Source organism: Corythoichthys intestinalis, chromosome 18, assembly GCF_030265065.1.
Source record: "Corythoichthys intestinalis isolate RoL2023-P3 chromosome 18, ASM3026506v1, whole genome shotgun sequence".
In the NCBI taxonomy this organism is placed as follows: Eukaryota; Metazoa; Chordata; class Actinopteri; order Syngnathiformes; family Syngnathidae; genus Corythoichthys; species Corythoichthys intestinalis.
The window spans coordinates 21,306,637-21,323,198 of NC_080412.1; the positions used below are offsets into that span (position 1 = coordinate 21,306,637).

The window sequence follows — 16,562 nt, forward strand, 5'->3', positions numbered from 1 at the left end:
AAAAAGAAGGTAAGTAATTATATTTATTAATCAAAATGTCATTTTTTATCTTAGAATCATTGAATGAGGTCTAATATTTAGTTTTTAAAAAACTACTTTTAAAAAAATTATTCACTCGCATATTTTAAACTTTTAAACAAATTACATCACAATGAAAAAAAATGGCGTCTGTAAAAAAGTAAAAAAGATATCTATCTCATAACTACCGATTAATTGTATTTTTTTTTTTTTTTTTACTTGTTACTGCCGCATTTACCCCAATATGTTAGATGATAAATAATCGATCCAAACAAAGAAAATTTGGGGGGAAAAAACCTTTAAAAGGGTAAATATATGAAAAAGAACATCTCGACCACTCCTTGATGTATGCGATTTCTGCATCACGACCCTTGTTATATTACCATGCTTCACCCATAAAATCCCCCCAAAATCCGGCTGTGGCCATTCACATCTGTGTCTTGACACTATGATACATGCCACATTAAGTTTTTGGATCCAAACCAGGTAAGTACAGATCGTTAAAATCATGGCGTCTTTAATTCTGGTCTCGCGTGCTCTCGCCTCAGGTTAGGGTTTTGCTGTTTAAAAGTTTGTTTGTTTTTTAAATGCCCTCCTGTTCAAAAATTTTCTTCCCCGAGAAAATAGAGATTTTAAGCTTTCCAATGATGTATCACACATGCATATAGGACAATTTTGAAATTTGGTCAAATTGGGGGTCTCCGAGCGGAACTTCAAGTCAACTTTTCCGCCATATGAAGAATTTTGTTGTGCTTATAGTATTGTTGTTACACCTCGTGAATATTCTATTGTGTTTAATGCAGTCCCAGAGGGCTCTCAACGATTATTACAATGTTCACCTAAAGGTGGAAATTGTGACATTCCAATCTTTGATCCTAAGTCCCTGTTCATTGGTCACAAATGTGCAATATTAAGTTCTGAAGCCTCAAACAATTGTGTGAGGGGACTTCTTCAAAGGGAGATAGTTTCCAAACCTGCTGCTAATTTTTTATTGGAATAATTCATACGAAAATATTGAATGGAAACAGACTTGGCTTTTGCCCAGAAAATATCTATTAAGAAATAAAGAAATCACACTCAAAATACTTCACAGGTGTTATCCTGTAAAAACAACAATGATGAAATCTAAAATTAATATTGATACATTATGTTCTTTTTGTGCAACTGCAGAGGAAACTATCTCCCATTTGTTTTGGGAATGTATATACTCTCACGTACTTTGGGTGGACTTGAATAATTTCATCAACTCCAAAGTTGTGCCCTCATTGAAATTCGTTTTTAGACATATTTTGTTTGGCCTATCTAACATTGACTAACTAGAAATAGATAAAAGATATGTTATAAATCTTTTTTTAATTTTGGCAAAATTACACATTCACTGTGTAAAATATGTGAATTAAAGACCAAATTTGTATGTTTTCGGGTTTAATGATTTCTTTATATTTGGACGATTTAAGTTCCTCTTTGAACCCAAAGACTATAAGGACCAAAAGTTCGTGTTGAAAACATCTCCGACCCTTTCATTTTATTATTTTTGCTGTTGTAAATTGTTGATTATATTTGAATTGTCTCGCCCTATGTTTGTATATTTGTAATTGTTGTTAATAAAGTTTGTTTAAAAAAATAAATTGAAAAAATAAAATAAAATCTTAGTTTTTTTTTTTTTTAAGTGTAAAGAAGTAAAAGTAATTTATTATTTTACTCAAGAACATTTTTTGTGTATCTATACTTTACTAATACTACTAGTAGTACTAGTAAAGTAGTATTATTAGTAAAAGTAGTACATTTTACTTTTACACCACTACATTTTACAGCATGTATCTGTACTTTATGCTCCACTACTTTTCAAATTGTCGCCTGCGTTACATGTTACTTTCGTTATGTTTATTTGTTTTTCTCTCATTGTGAATTGATAGTTTAATTTTCATGCCTCTTGTGCAATCGATAAGCCCTGTGCAACTATGCCGTAATTGAGCACTAGAAGCAGCAATACGAGCACAAGCAAGATTGGGCAGGTGAACAAGGTGTTAACCAATTAAAAAAAAAATACTAATAATAAAGAAGCGCAACCTCAGATTGGTGCTTCACACTCTGGGAGTATGCACCTGAATGTTGCTTGCTTGCTAGGTTTTGGAGTTCTTCTTTGGAGTTCTTCTTCTAGGCAATGGCATACCGCAAATTACACGTCACTTTTGCTCCTTAATATTCATGACGTTAGCAATTGTTGCTTGGCGGGTCAACCTCCCGTTTGTCCCTAATAGTCAATGAATGGAAATAGTGTACGAAGGAGATGTTTACTGAGCTAAACCTACCAATTCTGTCCGAAAATGATGTCCCTGGTGCCAAATTAGAAAGAGTTAAAAGAGATGGCTTGAGTGAAGAGGGCAGAAAAAGACGGGAAAAAGAGCCGACCTGATCCAGAGTTAGCTTTTTTATCGACACCTTTTTCTTGTGTGCATTGCCTTACGCCAATGACATTGGCATTCTCCTTTTTCAACAATCTATCCTTTACCACTATATGCCCTGTCTTTTTATATTATATCCTCTGGTTGTCTTACGTCTCTGACCTTTCTTGGGGGCAATTTACATTGCTATTTTTGTGTAGTGATCGCAAATGCTACTCAGTGACAGCCAACGAACACTTAATTTTTTCATTTTTAACAAATCTTAATTCTATAATATATTAACACTTCCCCCTTACTAAAGTTGTTTTTTACAACAGAAAATGTAACAGTGGCAGTCAGATACCATTTTTATTTTTTTTCCGGTCATTCACTGTACGACAGAAGCAGCCCGGCAAAACGCCACGCTAAAAGTAGGTAAAAATATCAAAATGGCTTACCTCTTTGTCCTCTGTAGGACCATGGCCTACAACAAAATGTTTACTGCATATGAAATGTGAATGGCTTCACCTTGCTGGCGTTAAACTGGTCTTTTAGAGGTCCGCTCAAGTTGATCCATTGTTCACATTTTTTCCTCCGAGTTTTTGGTTTCGGGAAATGTGTGACGAAAACATCCTTCATATTTCATAATGTTAGTCATTTCTACAAGTTCCATAGCAGCAGTGTTTGATCGGCATGCTCTTTTTTGAAAGATTACCAGAGAAAACAAGCAGAAATAACATGGATTGTATGCGAGGGCGTGTCTATGATGTCCCACTTCCGCATCACGACGGCGACATCACGGTCTAAAAATAGCATTCGTGCGGTACATTATTTTATTACTCATTTTTATTTCCATTACAGTTTTGAAAATTGAAAATGGTAATATTGTGGGCGCAAAAGTATACACATTCTCTATTTTTGCATTTGGAGAAAATACTTTTTACTTGTAAATTTTAAAGCAAGTACTTTTGTACTTTTACTTGAGGACATTTTTCTTAGATACTTGTACTTTTACTTGAAGTAGATACAAAAAAAATACTTAAGTAAAAATCCACCACTGCTCATATTTGAGTGTTTGTATTCCGTGAGGGGGTGGGTAAATTTCAATACAGACCATTTGCATTGTTTTTTTGTTTTTTTCATATATTTTCGAAACTTGTTTATTGTAAACAAAAGATACAGTAAACATTTTTGGCAGAAGAAAAGGCATCGCTCCCATTTTCAGAGGTTAAAAAAAGTACTTTCTACAACATTCAAAATAAAATAATGTATGTAAATATTTTCAAATATGATTAACTAGACAAACAGCAGTATTTCGCCACTTTTACCAGATTTTTCAAAATAAGTCAATTTAAAAAAAAAAAAAAAAAAGTAATGCACTTCAGTTGAGCAGTTGACAATATTGGAAATATGAATTATATAAGCAGCTAACTTTTTGGGAAAAACAAAAGATGACTTAAAATAAATCTTCTATTTAAGGTTAAAAATAAATAAAATTACAATTGTGTAGGAGGAAAAAACATTTTTGCATGTGATAGTAGTACGAATATTTAGTCTGTCAATCCAAGATACAAGGTGGGTTTGGATTTGGCTGTATTAAAAAGAAAACATCAAAATGTCTCTGTAACAATTCATTGTAGGACTGCAAAATGAATTACACTGACCCCAAACTTTTGAACCATAGTGTACATAATGAAAAATGCAATATGATACACTACGGTTCAAAAGTTTGGGGTCGCTTAGACCCCTCGCGAATGGTCTTTGTGGCAAGAATCCCCATAATTCCATAACATTTCTTCAGGAATATTTGAATTCAATGATAAATTGCCTTCCCAAAATGAAGGTCAACAACATATTTTGCCTGTTTTTGTAACAGCAGGACAGAAGGCAACACTTGATATGCTTTTCTTAGAAAAAGAAGACTTTCTTCTTCTTTGGTCAGAGCGCAGAGACCACCGGCAAGTTACTTTGCCCATTTCTGTCAGCGGGCAGCAAACGGTCCGAAGCGCTCTGGGCTTCCTGGTCCGTGGTGTCCGTGGAGTCAGTGTCAAGTTGAGCTGTGCGGGTTGGCACGGCGTTGAAGGTGACGAAGCCCACCATGATGAGTGTGAACGCTATGATGTACAACGCTGAAAACTGTAACAGAAAATGAAGGTGCAGCAACTTAACTCATAATAATTTGAAGTTAATTATTTTAACTGCACCATAGATTTCATAACATATTGACATGACACTTCCAGCAGACCCTGCGCCACGCCTTTAGGTAGGGGTCGGCCCACTCCACACCAGCCCGGGCCCCTAGCAGGGAGAGCAAGTAGTGACAGTGGAATTCAACAAATAATAAGTTGTGATTGTCTATAGAATTTATCATTTATTTTAATATTATTTGTAATTGATTCTGCATGCTTTCCTGAAGTATTATGTTTCTGATGTGAAAATTGAGCTATTTATTACCGGTAGCTCTTGAAAACTTAAGTCAACTTTGCACTAAATTAAAAAAAAATGTAAGTTGCTATTTTGGCCAAAAACCTAATGATATGTTAAATATTGCTATTGATCCTGAAAATACAGGGCATTATCTCTGCATTTGGTGATTTTTGTGCATCTAGTGTAAAATTTGAGAATTTTATAGCCATTTTAAGTTTTGTTATACTTATATAAAAAATAATTAATTGGGATTTTATCAGGGAAAAACTTTAAATTTTTTGATGCCGCTGCTCATTGAGACTCATTTATGCCTAAGGTAGGTAGGTGCCTGTTTTTGTTTTAGGGCGGTGGAAACTTTGGTTTTGAAAATATTTGAATTTTAAGTTTTTTTTTAAATAGGCCCCCTATGAATCGGCTCCCCGCCCCGTCAATATATTATGAAGTCTATGACTGCACATTAACTCATTGTGAATTATATTATTTATATTAACTCATTACGATTTATGTAATAGATTATTATGTCATTAATGTGACAGTACATTTAAAATAAAAGTGTGATGAATACTACTTTTGAGTTCATTACTAAACAGAATCTGATTAATCGCAATTGATCCCACAGTTAATTATTTGAACTATGTCTTAACTCATCGTCTCCCATTAAAAGCAAAAGACGTCCAATCCATTTGAACTGGGAGGGCTGACAGTAAATGAACTAATGTCAGCCAAAGATTTAATCTAGATTATTACAGGGATCCTTCATTACTTCACGTTTTCAAACTTCATGCCCTCAGTCCATCGCAGATTTTTTTTCAATTAAAAAAACATACTGTAATTGATTTAAAAATGTTAAGATATATGCATGTATAAATGTACAAATCAATGTTTTCTTTTATATGCGTTATTTAATGTATACAACATTTATATTAGGGCTGTCAAATTTATCGCGTTAATGGGCAGTAACTAATTTTTTTCAATTAATCACATTAAAATATTTGACGCAATTAAAGCATGCACGGAATGACCCGTTCATTCGTTGCCTCAAACAGTTTACAATGACGCCGTTTTAGCACATTGAGAGCGAAAAGGCAGAGAAATGCGAGTGGACACAGGCATTCATTGGACCGGTCCTTTTACAGGCTTAAGCTTTGGCAACTCTATCACGAAAAATACAAGTATTGTGGCGAACGACTAGGGGAAGAATGACAGGAAACGATCTTTTACTTAACACGCTCACTTGAACACAACGCAGGAAATATTGTATACCATTTGCAGCCACCACTGACAGTCATGATTGCCCAGCTTCCCATCATGCATTTGGGCGAAAAAGTCGTTACAGTATCATTTAATGAAAGCACAACAAAAATAATGTTCCTATCTCTCAAAACAATAATGTTCACAAAAAGAAAAGCGCTCAATGCAAAGAGAACTGTCATTCCCAATCCAAAAAGCTATGCAAAACACATTTAAACTTACTTAGACTTTGGTCAAACTCTATTCAAACATTTCGTTTAGTTCAACAAATACACTAGATGGCAATATTTGGTCACAACATACAAACTATCAGAGGTCTCGTACGTTGTGAAGTCAACACTCAAATGACCGTGAAGTACAATGGAAACAGGGATTAAAACGAAAACATTAAGAGGGGTTTTAATATAAAATTACAATAACTTGTACTCACATTTATCTTTTAAGAACTACAAGTCTTTCTATCTGTGGATCCCCTTAACAGAAAGAATGTTAATAATGTTAATGCCATCTTGTGGATTTATTGTTACATTGTTATATATATTATGTTATATATTGGTATTTGTTATAATAACAAATACATTACTTATGTACAGTATGTTGAATGTTTATGTCCGTCTTGTGTCTTATCTTTCCATTCCAACAATAATTTACAGAAAAATAAGGCATATTTTAGCGATGGTTTGAATTGCGATTAATTAAGATTAATTTTTAAGCTGTGATTAACTCGATTAAAAACTTCAATCGTTTGACAGCCCTAATTTATATCATTATTACATCTGCAGTGCTTTAAAAACATTTATAAAAATATACATATACATATTTTTCAATGATACTTTGGGAGATAAAATGGGAAAAAACATGTCTTATACAGTGGGGATAACAAGTATTTGATACACTACCAATGGGAAAACCCATTGGCAGTGTATCAAATACTTGTTCTCCCCACTGTATGTATCTCTTTCCAATGCTGTTAAATCTAAATAAATATATCGAACACAAAACATATATCGGATATAATCGGATTTTCGATTTTTGCTGGGGGGGTGGAGGGGGGGGTTCTGCGAATAACGAGGCATCACTGTATTTCATTAATATGGCGGTACATAAAAAAGTGTGCTAAGTATTACTATTTGCAATTCATTATGATACAGAATGCAATTAATCATTCAATTAAACTCACACGATTAATCATAATTAAAATTAGTAACCATTGCCTAGCTCTAAAAATTTAAAAAGTAAAAATAATCTAGATCAGAATCAGTGTAAATGAAATCAGATGCGTTTATTTTCCTTACCGTGTAGTGAAAGAGCAAGAGGCCACAGAAGAGGCTGAAGAGGTCAGCGGTAAGAAGCGAGAGGTTGACTGCGGTGGCGCTCGTCCTCTTCACCACCACCGGCATGAAACTGTACAGCGCAAACATGCACAGCATGTAGAGGACAAACAGCATAGCTGCACCACAAAAAACAAAACAACACAAAAGATTGGTTAGGGCAAAGTAGGGAAATTACAATGTCAACCCTCCCAGTCCAAAATGTCTTGGACGTCCAATGCAGACAATGAGTTAAAAGTTAAGAATCCTAGGCCATCTGATATTCATCTACAAATACAGTGCTGGCCAAAAGTATTGGCACCCCTACAATCCTGTCAGATTATGCTCAATTTCTCCCAGAAAATGATTGCAGTTACAAATGCATTGGTATTAATATCTGCAGATTTTTTGTTTGCAAAGAAAAAAACACAAAAGAGAATGGGGGGGGAAATTAAATCATTATCATTTTACACAAAACTCCAAAAAAGGGGCCGGACAAAAGTATTGGCACCCTTTGAAAAATCATGTAATGCTTCCCTAATTTGTGTAATTCACAGTACTTATTACTTACCTGTAGCACATAACAGGTGGTGGCAATAACTAAGTCAGACTTGCAGCCAGTTAAATTGGATTAAAGTTGACTCAACCTCTGTCTTGTGTCCTTGTGTATACCACATTGAGCATGGCCAAAAGAAAGAAGACCAAAGAACTGTCTGAGGACTTGAGAAGCAAAATTGTGAGGAAGCATGGGCAATCTCAAGGCTACAAATCCATCTCCAAAGACCTGAATGTTCTGGTGTCTACCGACCGCAGTGACATCAATAAGTATTAAGCCTACAGCACTGTGGCTAACCTCCCTAGATGTGGACGGAAAAGAAAAATTGACGAGAGATTTAACAAAAAGATTGTGGATGGTGGATAAAGAACCTCGACTAACATCCAAACAAGTTCAAGCGGTCCTGCAGTCTGAGGGTACAACATTGTCAACCCGTACTATCCGTCGGCGTCTAAACGAAAAGGGACTCTATGGTAGGCTACCCAGGAAGACCCCACTTCTGCCCCGGAGACAAAAAAAAGAGCTAGGCTGGAGTTTGCCATAACATACCTAAGAAAGCCAAAAACGTTTTGGAATCATGTTCTCTGGTCATATGATACAAAAGTAGAGCTTTTTGGGAAAAGGCATCCACATAGAGTTTATAGGGAAAAAAAACGAGGCCTTCAAAGAAAAGAACACGGTCTCCACAGTCAAACATGGCAGAGGTTCCCTGATGTTTTGGGGTTGCTTTGCTTGGCATTATGAAGTCTGAAGACTACCAACAAATTTTGCAGCATAATGCAGGGCACAGTGTGAGAAAGCTGGGTCTCCCTCAAAGGCCATTCTTCCAGTCTTTCTTCCAGCAGGACAATGACCCAAAAGACACTTCAAAAACCACTAGAAAATGTTTGAGAGAAAGCACTGGAGACTCGTAAAGTGGCCAGCAATGAGTCCAGACCGGAATCCCATAGAACACCTGTGGAGAGATCTGACAATGGCAGTTTGAAGAAGGCACCCTTCAAATCTCAGAGACATGGAGCATTTGGCCAAAGAATGGTCTAAAATTCCAGCAGAGCATTGTAAGAAACTCATTGATGAATACCGGAAGCGGTTTTTTGCTGTTATTTTGTCTAAAGGTTTTGCTGCCAAGTATTAGGCTGAGGGTGCCAATACTTTTGTCTGGCCCATTTTTGGAGTTTAGTTGAAAATGATAATGATTTTTTTTTTTTAATCATTCTCTTTTGTGTTTTTTCATTGAAAGCAAAATAAATGAAGATATTACTGCCAAGGCATTTGTAATTCCAATCATTTTCTGGGAGAAACCGAGCATTATCTGACAGAATTGCAGGGGTGCCTATACTTTTGGCCAGCACTGTACTAGTGGCAATCATTTTATAGGTAAAACAGTTGGCTTACCAATGTGAAAGTTCCACTTAATTTTCTTGACTGCACCAATTTCCATTGCGGCCCTGCAGAGGAAAACAATAAGAATAATTCATTTCATTTTGACCAGAGAGGGGTTTAGTCTCCCATTTCAAATGAATTGGACGTCTACTAGTGTTAAACTAGTAATAAACTAATTTCAATTCACACATAATTTCAATTCACACATATGATCGTATGTCTATCATTGTCAATGGCACTCAAGGAGTTAATTCATAAATAACTGAATGCAGTTGAAAATTTAACATGGTTTCAAGATTATGTGCATGCTATATGCATTGGCTTTGTGCTTATTGCTCTACTCTACCTGAAGAGTTTCGCCGCCATCTTGTGGCATCCATACGAAAATGAACATTAATTATTCACAGATATTTGAATTGATGTACAGTATACTGTAAACATAGAGCCAGCGAAGAAAAACCATAAAAGGAGCATCTATGAGACATAAAACTCACAGCTGAATCCCACTGATGATCGTCCCAAAGAAGCCCATCATTCCCAAAAACTCCACCCGGCTCCTGTTCTTCACTGTGAATTCCTGGCACATGTTAGACACGGCGTAGAGGACGGCACTGATAAGCACCAAGCTGTCGCCCAGCACAACATCACTGGCTGCAGAGTCATTACATTAATTGAAGTGGTCGCCTCAATGTTGACATAGTAAAAGACGACATTCTTACTGGATCCCTGATCTCTTCCGGCCAGGATGTCGGCACCCACCATGGCGCCCACGCCCAGCAGGCACACGGTCACGGCGATGTAGTGTAGCGGCCTGTAGCGAGTTTTCAGCAGGAACCAGGACATGACCATCAGCACTGGTACCACAAAGCAGTCCAACAGCTGCACAAAAAGAACAAAAAAAGACTATATACAGTATACATTAACTAATTGGGTGCTATAGACTAGTGGTGTGATAATATATCAATATGGTGAAATATTGCGATACTTTCAATCGATATTCTCCCGTTTATATCGATTTTAAAAAGATGTCATGGTTTAATAAAGGAACCAACCAACAAGCGGTGCACAATATCCATTTTTTGAAACCGATACCGTTAACTTCCTGCTCCTCTTAGCCGACACCGATAACCGATAATGAAAATATAAAAAATTTTAAATGTATATTCACCCGAGTTTCTGAGCACCTGGAGGTTTAAAAAAAAACTAGTGGTAGATTCAACATAGATTTGCCTTTGACCTAACCAGATTTTTCATAATGACATGAACATTATTATAATGAACAAAACAAAGACAAGAACAGTTTTGACTTCAAATAAAGTGCCAATATTTATTTTTTCAAATAAATATAACTAGAGTACCATTTCGACTCCTCTCTGCTGTCCAATTTTAGACCCGACTCCCACTTGTCTTTCCTTTCCAAAGCTTTAGAAAAAGTTGCTTTTATTCAATTGCAAACATTTTTAGAGACAAAGTCCACCCTTGACAAGTTTCAATCAGGCTTCAGGTCCAGACATAGCACTGAGTCGGCACTGTTAAAAGTGCACAACGACATTGCCCTTTCTGTGGACAATGGAAACCCAGCTATCCTTGTTTTACTAGACCTCACAGCAGCATTTGATACAGTCGACCACACAGTCCTTGTATCTCTTTTAGAACACTTTTTAGGTATCCGTGGTAATGCTCTACAATGGTTTAAATCGTACCTGGAACATAGGACCTTCTTGGTAATGATTGGGGAATTTTCCTCCTCACAAACTTCTCTGTCTTGCGGGGTGCCACAAGGCTCCATTTTAGGGCCTGTTCTCTTTGCACTTTATCTCCTACCTTTAGGATCAATTATAAAAAAAATAAAAAACATAATATTTCTTTTCATTTTTATGCTGATGACCTGCAGCTGTCTCTGCCCCTGAAACCCGACGAACAAACTGCTCTCACTAAGGGTGAATCCCATTTCATCCCTTGGCCCTCCCCCTTACCCCTTCCCCCTACCACTTGGCCCTTCAAACGGAGCAATAAGGGGTAGGGGCTTGAAACGTTAGCCCTACGAATTGGGACACCCCTTCACACTCACGTACGTCATAAGTCCATTCCGCCAGTTATGACGTCATCAAAAAGCGACAGAACCAAACAGACACGCCTACATCAGTTATCACAACTTAAAACTGTTAAAATAGTTAAATTAGGGATAAACAGAGCTACTTACATTTGTGTACTTCTTTCCTTGGCTCCGCCATTTTGGAAATGATTCTCGGGGTAATCGCTTTGCACCCTGGGAAATTTCGCGTAACCCTCCGTTTGGAGTGAGGGTAGTCATGGCCCTCCGTTTGGAGGGGTGGAAAGCCCTCCCCCTTACCCCTACCCCTGCACATTAGCGTGAATTGGGACAGCCCTACCCCTACACGTGAACGCGCAAAACGGAGGGGAAGGGGTAAGGGGTAGGGCCAAGGGGTGAAATGGGATTCACCCTAAATTAATGGAGTGCATATCCAATGTGAAGCAGTGGCAAGCACAAAACTTTTTACATCTTAACGAAAGCAAAACTGAATATATTACATTTGGCACACCTTCTATGTTGAATGCCCTTGAGTCCAACTCTGGCGCTCTGGCTCCCTTTTTTAAGACATATGTTAAAAATCTCTGAGTAATATTTGATAGGAGGCTCAACTTTGAAAAACATATTAGTTCTGTTGTAAGAGCAAGTTTTTTTCCAGCTCAGTCTCTTGGCCAAAGTGAAGCCTTTTCTTAGTCGCCACGACCTTGAAAAGCAATTCACGCTTTTATAAGCTCAAGGCTGGACTACTGCAACACACTTTATGTTGGTCTTCCCAAGTCCTCAATTTCTCGTCTCCAACTTGTTCAAAATGCTGTTGCTCGATTTTTAACAGATACACCTAGACGTGAACGTATTACCCCCATGCTATCATCGCTCCACTGGCTCCACTGTCCATTTTAGAATTGATTTCAAAGTTTTACTGTTTGTTTTTAATTCTATTAATGGCCAGGCTCCTTCTTACTTATCGGAAATTTTAACCATCCGTAATTCTGGCAGGACTCTTCGTTCTACCGGCCAACTTCATTTGTACGTTCCGAGGTCCAAACTTAAACAGTGGGGAGACCGATCTTTTGCGGTTGCTGCCCCCAGGTTGTGGAATAGTTTTCCCCCTGAAATCTGCACCACTACGAATTTTAGGCCTTTTTAAATCTCGGTTAAAGACACACCTTTTTAGACTCGCCTTTCCCCCAGATTAGTGTAGCCTGGTTTTATTTCTTAAGGGTTTTTGGATTTTATCGGTTTTATTGTTTTATTTGCTGTCTGACGTTTATTGTGATGCATTGTTTTGTTTCCTTTTTTTTCTTCTGCCTTAATGTGGTTGTATAATACGTTCCTGCCTTCTATTTTTAATGAGCCATGTTTGTCTTTGTTGTAAAGAACTTTTGGGACCTTTCGGGTTTTGTAAAGGGCTATTTAAATAAATCTGATTTGATTTCAGTCAATCACAATCAATTAGTCAATATAATTGAAGATGTGTTTCCTGAACAATGAGCACTGAACTAAAACATAAGCCCAACAGGTATTGTGCTTTGTCATCAGATAAAAATATTTGGTGCTACAGGAGAGGAGACTGTTGTGGTCTTGGTCCATGAAACAACTTTCTTAACCTGGGAGACAGTTTAGGACAGCAAACCTATCAATAACCAAAAGGCCCCTCAATAACTTACTAACATAACTAACTCTGTAAAATGCAAACATTTTTAGATAGTAACGTTCATCACTCATTCCTCATAACAAAAATATGGTAGAACAAAAAGGATTAATGGCTTGCCTTATAATAATCAATATAAACGGCAGTGAGTGAACCCATTTTCAATAAGGTATGAGGTTTCTTCTCTGCATAGTACAAAATCCTACCAAGCATGCTGACAGGGCCAACATTACACGTCTATACTGTATGTCCGGGGTGAAAACCTACGTGCTGTGCATGGTTACCGATCCAAGTATGGAAGCGTGTGGCAATCTCATCATACTTTGCTTGTAAACATTCATCTGAAAAGTGGCGATGGCTTGGAATGATGAACCTGGCTCCAAATGACGAAGTAGCCGCCTGAATCCTATGTCTTCGACGAGGGTTGGTTGTCTTGCTCCATCATTTCTGCGATCATGGTTGTGATCATTAAATGGTACAACCCCGGCTTATTAGCTGGCTTTGGAAATGGCTTTGTTATTGGATGGGCAGCTTCATTGGCAGCTCGTCCTAGAACTCTTTTAAAACACCATCGAAGCCAGTGTCATCTTTTAAGTGTCTTATTAAGATGTGTTTCTCGCCAGCCGTGCGGCACACTTGAGCGTGACGTCACAGAAAGGTAGTGCTTGATTTACAAACACACACATCCCAGTTAACCTTTTCCTTTCTCGCCAGCTGTGCGGCACACTTGAGCGTGACGTCACAGAAAGGTAGCGCTTGATTTACAAACACACACATCCCAATCCACCTTTTCTTTTCTCGCCAGCCGTGTGGCACACTTGAGTGTGACTTCACAGAAAGGGAGCGCTTGATTTACAAACACACACTTCCCAATCCAGCGACACCGTGCCAAAAATATTACAGTACATATTATCAGTCCTATTAATAATGCTATTGGATTTATTGGAATGACGTCATAATTCCTATTATCGGACCGATAATTATCGTGCACCAGTACAACCAACAGGTTGCTACCAGTATTTTTACACGAGACCAAAATTTTCCACTAAAATTGTGTATGTTTAACTCATTGACTCCCATTGACGGCGCAAGACATCCAATTAATTTTGACTGGGAGGGGACGGATGAATGTCAATGGCAGTCAAGCATGAGCATTCTAAGCCAGTGCGAGTTAATACGTCAATAAAATATTTTCACAGGGAAACGTGGGGGTGAGTTTCCATCAATCCACCATGTTCATGTTGGTGCTACTAAACCACCTATCAGCTACTGCTGTTGTCTCCCACCTGGATGCTGGTCAATGTGGTATAACGGTAGGCCATGACGACCGTGTAGTTAGCCTCCACATCCGCCAGACCCATCAGCAGGTACTTCCACCACTTGGTCTTAAGCACCTGCAGGATGTTTTGCTCCTCTGCAGAGACATGAAAATGCTTTTTCTTATTTCTATTTTTTTTTTAAAAAATTGTAATATTTTGTGTATACCTTTGTAGACACAGAGGACGGTGGTGTAGGCAAGCAATAAAAGAGCGTAGTTGAGAAAACTCTGTAACATGGGCGTCTCCACGCCAGCATTGGCGAGATACTGGCAGCTCACCGCCGTGCCGCAGATCAACAGGGACAAGACTTGGCCCATTGCAAGGGTCTTTAACAATTCCCTGCAGCGCAGAGAATACAGGAGGATCAACAGGGCTAACTCGGATGATGTTCCAAGAAAAACCTGTCTGCATTCCAAGCACTGACCACGTGAAGATGTCTCTCAGCTTGTCATTGTAAAGACCGCAGGCCAACCTCAGTTTCCCACACATCCTCTCCTCCACTTGGGCCTCCATTGCCTGACAGCAATAAAATATTACAAAAGAGGCATGTAACGGAATTAGTGTCCTGATTAATTAAGGAAAGCATGGTATCAGTCACATTGGAATGTCTCATGTTTCCAATTTTGAGTCTTTGCTCTCTTTTTTATTAATCTTTCCTGATGCTTGTGTGGATTCTCTTGACAAAAAAATCCAAATCGCTACAGTAACACACATGAAAAAGTTACACCGAAATTGTCACAGTAATTTTGCATTCATTTGTTTAAAAGAAAATGACTTGGGCAGAGCAACATTAATAAAAGAAATGGGAAAACATGACTATCAAGTTTCACCTCAATAAAACGACTAATATGAAATTGCGATGTGCATTACAATAAGGCCAGAAAGGTTAAATACAAATTCATAAATATAATTGGTAATGACACCCTGAACGCATCAGACAGTAAAGAATCTTACCTTCAGGAATTGTCTTCAATACTTCAAATGCTAAAAGCCGTAATTTTTAGTTTTTCTGTTTAGTCCATAGGGTAAAATTTTAACACTGACTACGAGAAGATAAGAAAGAAAACATTCGACATATTTTCCACCTCCGCCAACCAGCAGACACGAGTGACTGTACTAGACTTATCATGCTGCTGCACCGGAAGATGCCCCTTTCCGTCCTCTTTCTCCTCCTACTTCTCCCATTGGAACGAAAATGAAAATCGGCCACAGTTCTTGTGTCCGCAGCCAGACCCTATTGGACTTTTTTCTACATCAATGAGTCTCTTTTATCGTTGTTACGTTATTGTTATGAGGGACTGAACGTCGATTGGAGCTATTTTCCTTTCTATGTTAGAGGAGAAGTGTCGCATTGTTATGATGTGATGGAGCCTCGACCAATCAGACTGTTTGCGTATCTAACGCAGCGTCGCTTTGTCTCACGTCATGTCAAACAACAAATATTATGGTAAATAAAGGAGAAATAAATGTTTAAGTAAGCAAATAAATACATATGTATTTACTTACGTAAATAAATTTATTTTAAATAAATGAATGAATATAAAAACATACAAATACACAAGTAATAAAAAATAACCTCATATAATGTGATCCGAACATACGATTTATAAGTTTTTCCATTACTTCTTTGTTGTAAAAGCAGTCTTTCAACCTGCTTCAGTGAGTAATTAGCAGTGTCTTCTTTAGAAAGATAGTTGATTTAATCAGTAACAACACTATTTGCATTTATAAATCCATTCCAAGAATCACTGTGATGAGTGAGATAAGCCAATGAGTGAATCAATATGCTATTCAAGACTGATCTCTGCTTGACTCTGTTGTTAATTCAATTGACTAAATGTAATGCAGTTATATTAAAACGACTTTATTTTAAAATGTCACCTCATAGCGCCTACATCAAATGAACTTGGATTTGACACTTTGACACAGAAATAATATAACCCAAATAATAAGATTTATCTGCCTTTCCTCAACTAACTACTTCTCTTATCATAAGGTGAAGGATGAATTCTTTGTGCTGTTATGGGAAAATCCAGGGAAAATGCTATTACACAGGGGAAGACTAATAACACACACCAAAACCTTCAACAATTTTACTTGAGCTTTAATCTGCATTGCAGAGCTAGTATTATTATTATTTTTTATTATACTTCGAGCTTGTCTGCTCATTGTAAGCAAAGCAAGGCAAGCAAAATGCTAAACCCAGGAGT

General features: G+C 37.5%; 1 protein-coding gene across 2 annotated transcripts; it reads right to left on the reverse strand.

The window, feature by feature from the left end:
• Positions 1 to 3,578: 3,578 nt before the first annotated feature.
• On the reverse strand, positions 3,579 to 15,714 carry slc35f2 (solute carrier family 35 member F2). 2 transcript variants are annotated; one of them, XM_057820121.1, is made up of 9 exons: positions 15,307 to 15,714; positions 14,777 to 14,868; positions 14,519 to 14,691; positions 14,320 to 14,447; positions 10,049 to 10,208; positions 9,824 to 9,980; positions 9,342 to 9,394; positions 7,376 to 7,530; positions 3,579 to 4,538 (listed from the first exon to the last, which is right to left on the reverse strand). In XM_057820121.1, the coding sequence occupies exons 2-9, from the start codon at positions 14,863 to 14,865 to the stop codon at positions 4,341 to 4,343; spliced, it is 1,113 nt and encodes a 370-aa protein (XP_057676104.1). In that variant the 5' UTR covers positions 14,866 to 14,868; positions 15,307 to 15,714; the 3' UTR covers positions 3,579 to 4,340. The 2 variants fall into 2 exon arrangements, with proteins under 2 accessions (XP_057676104.1, XP_057676105.1); XM_057820122.1 differs by lacking the exon at positions 3,579 to 4,538 and adding an exon at positions 4,568 to 4,700.
• Between the last annotated feature and the right edge of the window lie 848 nt (positions 15,715 to 16,562).

What these genes read in the sequence shown, in the direction of transcription:
- slc35f2 (XM_057820121.1), bottom strand. Translation starts at nt 14,865, where the DNA reads ATGGAGGCCCAAGTGGAGGAGAGGATGTGTGGGAAACTGAGGTTGGCC. An exon ending in CCACATTGACCAGCATCCAG is followed by an intron (nt 10,209 to 14,319) that starts GTGGGAGACAAC and finishes CTTTTTGTGCAG; the next exon opens with CTGTTGGACTGCTTTGTGGT. An exon ending in TAAGTGGAACTTTCACATTG is followed by an intron (nt 7,531 to 9,341) that starts GTAAGCCAACTG and finishes TTTGTGGTGCAG; the next exon opens with CTATGCTGTTTGTCCTCTAC.